The following is an 8,043-nucleotide window of genomic DNA, read 5'->3' as shown; positions in this document are numbered from 1 at the left end:
TTGTATATAGTACATTGGTAACATGAATGTTGTGTGTTGTTACTCTTCAGAAACTGGACCAGCAGGTGCACATAAACCGGGAATATCCTGGGTTACTATATTAGCTGCTGTCGTCGCTTTGATTGTGATAGTGATCCCTGTTTTCGTCACCGTGTGCGTCTGGAAAACAAGAAAAAAACAAAGTAACAAAGAAGGTAGATCAGATCAGACATCAAGAGAAAATTATGAACCAACGTATGACACAATAGCGGACCCTGACAATGATCCAAACGAAGCCACATTATCGAATCCTCCACACGTTACAGAAGCTGTCGGAGCGTATGCAAGTGTAGATATTGTCCCTGAAGCAATAAATACGGTCCAGAACTATGTCTCAGTTTCCAACCGAGTAAAAGCTTCCGGAATAGAACATGTCATGAAGAGGTCAGAGTCCTTGAAGAACGACGAATCTGAAAAGAAGGCCGTTGAAATGTATGCCACTGTGAATAAGAAGAAAGACAGAGACAAGAAAGAAAGTGGTTGAAATGTATGCCACTGTGAATAAGAAGAAACAATCAGATAAAGAAAGTCATTTAAACTCTTAGCACTGTGATTAGGTAAAAGGAAACAAACAAGAAGTATACAATTCGTGTTTATTAGAATTATGTACAGAATAACATGTACGTGAAAAAGTGTGAAAGTTTACAAAAAACATTCGTATTGTTGTCATTATATAACATCCATAGCGACATCCACAATGATATCCCACACTCACATCATCAACTGCAGCACCTATGCCGACAAAGAATTCATTACCTCTGATTAAATGAATTTATAGTTTTTGCAATTGCAACCAGTTATATAATAACTCTGTCAAAGAATAAGCGTGTCTCCCTATATGATATGGCTCATGTAGTTCTTTCTAAAACCATGGAAAGTGTGGATGTGATGTTAAATACTAACTCACTCACTCAATCACCCACTCACTCTGCAACCATAAGCATAATACACAATAGCTTACATAACAACAACAATGGACTTTAAGACTGATGAGCAAAGGTATCGAAATTTTTTCTCAAGATATTACCTGATGAATTTTGCCTGCATAGACGTACATGGCTCGTTTCACAGAACCAGTAGATGTTGAAACATTTTAAAAATCCAACTAAGAGTTTTCTTTGTGAATAAATCAACACGTCTAAGAATATCTCGTTGCAATATTTTCCATATTCAACTGCCACTCATTTCTAATATCTGCGTATCACATTTGTTGTACATGACATTGTCTATTGCACCATATTTGGTGATCAGTTAACGGCTATGTATAGTCAAAGTAGGTCCGAAATACTGTCTATTGATTCGATCTGAATATAGAGTGTATTCAGTCCATAGAGTGTGTTAGAGTCTGTATTGAAATACACACAATACTCTCCGAGTTGTTACATACACACCAACTTCGAATAAGGAAACATTTTCAGACCCCAAAGCCTGTTGTTAGAAAACGTAATGGTGATTATTGACGGATCCGGTTTGAAGGGTACTGGTTTAACAAATACACATATGCAACGAATAGATAACATGCACTGGACAAGGCAAGTATTTGAAATGTTTCGTTCAGTACTCATGAAGAAACGATTGTGAAATCACGAAAGTTAAGTTCCAATGAATCCGACCCAGATTTTTCACATGATACACTTGAGCTGCCATGGGGTGATGGAGTCACGGTCAGGGTAAAAGTATGAAACCTATCGTGAGTAGAATCTTTACATATGGATGTATCTGATTCAAATAACACATGCTATGTTAATGTTCAACAGAATCAAGAATGTTTGGCTAACTCAGTGAGTGGATCTTTTAGAACTTTTCCAGCAGTATGAAGTCGGGTGACAAACATTGTACCCATGTGGAAATGGATCCCAGGACTTCAATATCACGAGCGAACGCTTTAACCACTGTGCTACCAAAAATATTGACCGTTGCAATTCCAGTGAGTAATCATTCTTATTATAACATTTTGCTAGCGTGTGCATAAAGTTTATATGTAACATATTTTGATATGAACATTGCTTTCGATACTAAATAGAAAATCGTGATTTAGTAATGCATGATATTCATCATCCAAAAGCAAACTGGTGACATGCACCTAATTATATGTCACTTTTATAAAGTCGAAAGAATTCTGCTTTCCATTAAGAGGACGGGTTGCACAGTGTTTAAAACGTTCGGTCCTCACACTAAAGACTCGGTTTCTACCCCAACATACAATATGTGAAATCTAAATTTCTGGCGAAACAGCTTTGAAAATGGTTGCACTAGGATTTTCATCAAAAAGGTTGCTCAAATGTAAAAAAATTGTGGAGCACATCCATACTAACTAACACTAATATGCACTTACCTCATAATACGATGGACCCCATTTTACATATTCGTGTGACAGTTTGCATCTGATGTACATTGTAAGGCTTAACACTTGTAACTAATATAACTAATGTAATGTCTGCTTACATCATAAAACACCAAATTAAACTGTCACTGTTATTCAAACAAATTCGTTCACTGGACTTCATTGTCCACACTCGATGCTGTATTACCGTCATATAGCTTCTTGTTTAATGTGGCTGCAAACAAACGAACGAAACATGTATATTCTTTTACATTTTCCAAATGTGAAACACATTCTGCACAGGACCAGTACACACCTCATGGGCTCATACATTCGTCTTCCTTTAAACTTAAACTTCGCATAAAGGAAGTCGTGCGTAAGGTACACAAGCAGGACTGATTTCAGTGTTGTTATTGTAGTTCCCTCTTCTTTTCATGCGTAGATGAAAAACACTAACACATCGACGCCAGTCTACCTACTGTTGTTGATCGGCATGTCTCCATTTGGACAAGGTATGTTTTCATTTCAGATGATACACGCACACATTGTATAAAAGTATTTGTCAGTTCCAACAGTTTGAATTTAATGGATGCGTTTCTTATAAGGATAAGTCAGTGTCATATTTACACATTTGATGAGACGACTTGGTCATCTGAGGCATTTGCGAACCTCGGCTGGTGTTGTCTTACTTATTGTTTGCTGTCATCTATATTCGCATTTTTAAAGAATTTCGAGAAATTCTCATTAATTCTAAAATTTTGGAATTGATCAGAAAATATATGAAACAGCAAAATATACTCTTTAATCTCCATGTTTTAAAATGAAACTTGAAATGAGAAAATACCCAAGGGAGCAAAACGTCATACAGTTTCTAATTCACAAGATAGTGAATAGAAATTAGAAAATATCGTCGTACAAAGAGAAGATATAAATGAAAACGTTCAGAAAGTAACTGAATTAATTAGAAGTATTCGAAGCAGTGTAAAGATATTTCATTTAGAACAATTAGAAACAAAAAAAATATAATATAGGTAATGACAATAAAGCTTGAAATTTCAAATTGAGTGAGTGAGCTAATATTTAACGTCACATCAGCAATATATCAGCCATATCGTGACGAGAACAGATTTGAAATAGAAATGGAAGATGTGTATATTATAAACACCTGTCGTCAAAAGACAGTAAAACAACTAGAATATCACAGTTACGGTTAAAACTAGTGAGGAACGGTAAATGAAATTTCAAAACTATAGAAAAAAACACCTCAAAACAGAGAAATTTCGTTTTATGAAAACAATATATTTAGTAGAAACATATGGCTTTTGAAATGCATTACCTTGTGTGTCGTCTCTAGAATTTCAAGAACGTTTGCCTCATTGTATAAATTTCATGTATACCAACGACAAATCTTTTTACAAAATCGCATTATGAACGCTTTCATTTTATTTTGTACAGGGAGGACTAGCATCAACTGCCCAGATATTTCCTACCTTGGTGTCTCCACTGACATTACCTGCATTACGTCTGTAGGTTTCACCACTCTTCAGTATCGGAGGTCCGGCGGGGGTGTTTTCCCGCAATGTAGCGCTTCTTCATCCTGTACACCTGTGAAAGGATATACAGCAAGGTCACACAATACCACTTACTCTACTCTCACGGTACTGAATGTACAACCAACGCATAGAGGGAAGTGGACGTGCGCTGATGCTGGAAGCCGCTCTGAGGCATCCTGCTCTCTATTCATCACAAGTGAGTTAGTGCAAATTTATCGTCACACACCGGCCATATTTCAGCCATGTCGTCACTAGAACAATTAATTGGTATACGTACTAATTATAACAATATGAAAACCTGTTAACGAAGGACAGTAAAATACCCAGAGGATCACAGATATAAAACAAGAAGGAAAGCCTAAAACAGTTCAAGTATGGAAGACAATATTAAACAGACTGTATAAGAGGCTACGTAAGTCCAAAAACATTCTATGTTTGTATGCGTGTTATTTTGATTTTGGTTAGCATTTTGTACACTAGCCAGCGGTTGAAGGGATAGTGTAAATCCAGCTGGGGTCCATGCAGGTAGCACAAGTACTGTAAGTCCCCATGGTTCCTAATATAGTGATCTAACTTCAGTTATTGGAAATCTATTGTCTGTGTTTTAAAATGTATTGTTTTCTTTAGTTTTACTGTTTCATGCTAGTTTTATATTTACATCTGTGATAATCTAGTAGTTTTACTGTCCATGGTCGACAGGTCTTTATAGTGTACATATATTACATTCCAGTGTTAAATGTTCTTGTCACGATATGGCTGAAATATTGCCAATGTGACGTTAAGTATGAACTCACTCACTCTCAGGAGGAAAACGCTTTTACAGTGCTTCAACCTCCCTTGGGGGATGCAAACAATAACAACATTTGTTGCTAATTTAAACTATACCAAATGTAAAATACATCTATCTACGAACCATATGCATCAACACGAGTCAGTTAAATCAATTTCTTGAAAAGAAAACCATATTTATACGGAAATGAACATGTGTAACAAGATCTTTAGCAACTTTTGCATTGAAATATTTATCCCTTGTGATGCAATTCATCATATTTGAGTGAGTGCATGCATACGTGAATAATACCACTTTTCGATTTTAGTATCACTATAAATACAAGACAAGACATAAATACAGATTTAAAAACACTATGTAAGAATTGAAAGACGGCTATTCTTTGTTTGGTTTCGTATATTTGTTGCTTGATGCGGCACTCGACAATATTCCATCGATATTATGGATACCATGTGGCAGGGTCAACCTGAATCTGAAAACAGATCCCAAGCAGATGTGTTTATAATCGTCCAAAAGTCACTTACTTACATATTTTCATTTAGCATTTTAATGTACCAAATTATTATATTTCGTTTAGATGTCCCACGATGCCACATCAGAAGTGACCAGAACACAGACTCGCTGGCCCTGCACGAGGAACTGTCACTAACTGTGGACATACAGGAATACTACTGTTCTACCCAATATACATTCACGCTTCTAGTTGGGGATGATAATGTACAGCTGCCTTTATCAGAACCAGTGACCACATCTACGAGCACAACAGCAAACACATCTGTCAACATTACGGCTTCGTCTTTAGGGGATGTTCGCCTAGCGTTTCTTTGTCACAGCGAGCAGCAGATCTTGTCTTGTGATGGTGTTAAATTCCTCAATGGCAAGATTCATATTACCTAAAATATTATGTTATGTTGCCTTATTGTGCCTCTACACTCAATGAATCATCACGACACTTGTACTTCCGCATTAGGTTCTCGCATTCTACTTTTGAATACCAAAATATGTTCAGACTTGTGGTTAAGTCGTTCGCTGAAAACCGATTCCTCACATGGGCACAATTTATGAAGCCCATTTCTGAAGTCTCCGCGTGAAATTACTGAAATAGTGCTAAAGTGGCGTGAAAATTAATTCATTACGCACCTCAACGCTGTACTGGTTCACATGAAGATGTGTTCAAACTCTGATAATCGACCAAAATATTTTTCTCACTCTCTTAATATATCAATTAATAGATGCCACTCAATATCTAATATACTAAAATAGTTCAAGTCTGTTTGTGAATTAAACTCAGTAGACATTTCTGTTTTGAGTTATTTATTTGCGTAGAGTTTCAATATCATGATTTCTTCTAAGCATTTTCATATGAGATTTTAAAGAAGGTATGTGCATTTGCTGCCTTTACTTGCAGTCAGTTTCTTTGTATTGTTTGAGGTCAAGTTGTTGACTGAGACAGTTGTCCTGAGAAAAGGATAGTGTAAAACACTTGTACACTTCCTTTGTTTCAGTTGCCCCCAGATGTAGTATCACAAGCTCCAAGACCATAGAGACTGTTGTGCTGTACGAAAAGCTAGACCTTTCTGTGGACATCCAGAATTACTTCTGTTCATCAGCAAATAACTTCACGCTGCAGGTCGGGAAAGTCAATAAGGGCTTGTTTGCAGCCGCCAGTGGGAACCGACTAAGGGATATGACAGTCAACATCACCGTGAACATTACAGATTTACATTTTGGAGACATGAGACTCATCTTTCTCTGTCAAGACCATAAACAAATCTTAACCTGTGATGGACTTAAATCTATCCAAGGTGAGCTGTACGGTTCCTTTGAGACTCATCTGTCCGTGTTAAGATAAAAAAAAACAAGCCGAAAAATGTGATGGACTTGAATAAATGGAATTGATCTTGTGCAGGCCCATTGAAAATCACGTTTCGCTGTCACGACCAATATAAAAAAATAAAGTCTTAATCTGATGACTCCTTTGAGACTCGTGCTACTGTGCCACGACCGAAAACAAGTCCTAACTCTGATGGATTTAATCTATCCAATGCAACTATGTCAAATCTGAATCATGCATTTGGTGTGGTCTTTTCCAGCAGCTTCAAGTAAGTGTAAGAAACTGTGGTACTGCACCGCTGGCACAAATTCTTCCGTGGCGCCCGATATCCCCTAACTGATACTTTCAACAAAACAATTTGTGTCAAACTTACTAAGGATATCATTCCAAACCTTCCTTTTGTACAACATGTCAGCTGCATTTGACCTTTGCTTTGTGACATTTGGTATTGAATGATACGTGAACTGTCTGTATTGTGGTAACTGGTTTATTTGCAACGTGTGGTCTGTGCATCATGTGGTTTGTTAGTTTTGATGTTGTTTGGGTAATATGTATGGCATGTATGAAGTGAACGTACGTCATTTGTGCATATAGCATATAAAGTTATGTATTGTGTGTGGCATATCGTCCTGATTGATTTGCTCCTTGTACATGATGTATTTGCAAGTTATTGTTATGGTGTGGTGCATGAGATGTATCATTCGATGTGTCTTTTGACACGCGGACGCAGCTTTTATTGTAATCAGAATTTTAAATACCAGAATAACAGTACAAGCGTGTACGCTAAATAATCATGCCGGAATACACTTCATCTGTCATTGCTATTTACATTAAACTATCGATTGCAGGTACCAGTGTTCCAACAACTCTATTCACAAGAAGCACTGGAATGACCGCTAAGCCATCATCTGAGTCAAACATTGGCATCATTGCAGCAGTTGTTTCTTTCACTGGGATTGTCGTTGTAAGTTTGATAGTCATTGTCTGCTGCTACCGCCACCGAGGGAACCAGACCATTGCATCTCACAGTCCCTCGCCGGAACAAACCGTGAATAACCCTGTCTATAATGCAGCAGGAGCCAAACAAATAGTTGTGTAATCTCTTCTACCTGTTCATATTAAATGAAAAACAATGAACGTCAAAATATTAATACATTTTATCAAACTTCAGCATATCACCATGGGTTTGGATGTTCGTCTAACTTTATATTTCTTAAAATCACTTAAAATCACTTCGAATCCTTAGGTTCTTTAAAATTCATTCCCATCTGTTTGTCCATTTTCCTGTATATGAAGAGTAAATCTTGGCGTTCCCACACGCAGTTCGGGATATGATTAACGTCCTGTACGTGCCAGCTTGCTTGCCATATATTAATGTTGTACATCTCAATTTTGATAGGATGGCTCCATTTGGAAACTTTCCACGTGTAATTGTTCTAGTAAAACTATGTCTTTATTACCCTTTCATTTTATACTGTTACATGAAAGTAGAGGAAATTCATTT

The 8,043-nt window shown here is 37.0% G+C and overlaps 1 protein-coding gene across 1 annotated transcript; it reads left to right on the top strand.

Moving 5' to 3' along the window:
* The first annotated feature begins 2,804 nt into the window (after window positions 1–2,804).
* Window positions 2,805–7,638, top strand: LOC137272332 (uncharacterized). The gene is made up of 5 exons (XM_067804703.1): window positions 2,805–2,874; window positions 3,818–4,111; window positions 5,283–5,582; window positions 6,211–6,510; window positions 7,388–7,638. The coding sequence occupies exons 1-5, from the start codon at window positions 2,805–2,807 to the stop codon at window positions 7,636–7,638; spliced, it is 1,215 nt and encodes a 404-aa protein (XP_067660804.1).
* Window positions 7,639–8,043: the final 405 nt, after the last annotated feature.

This window comes from Haliotis asinina, chromosome 1, assembly GCF_037392515.1.
Source record: "Haliotis asinina isolate JCU_RB_2024 chromosome 1, JCU_Hal_asi_v2, whole genome shotgun sequence".
NCBI classification, from domain to species: Eukaryota; Metazoa; Mollusca; class Gastropoda; order Lepetellida; family Haliotidae; genus Haliotis; species Haliotis asinina.
This window is presented reverse-complemented; position numbering and strand designations above follow the sequence as displayed.

What these genes read in the sequence shown, in the direction of transcription:
- LOC137272332 (XM_067804703.1), top strand. Translation starts at nt 2,805, where the DNA reads ATGAAAAACACTAACACATCGACGCCAGTCTACCTACTGTTGTTGATC. An exon ending in CATGTCTCCATTTGGACAAG is followed by an intron (nt 2,875 to 3,817) that starts GTATGTTTTCAT and finishes TATTTTGTACAG; the next exon opens with GGAGGACTAGCATCAACTGC. An exon ending in CTGCTCTCTATTCATCACAA is followed by an intron (nt 4,112 to 5,282) that starts GTGAGTTAGTGC and finishes TATTTCGTTTAG; the next exon opens with ATGTCCCACGATGCCACATC.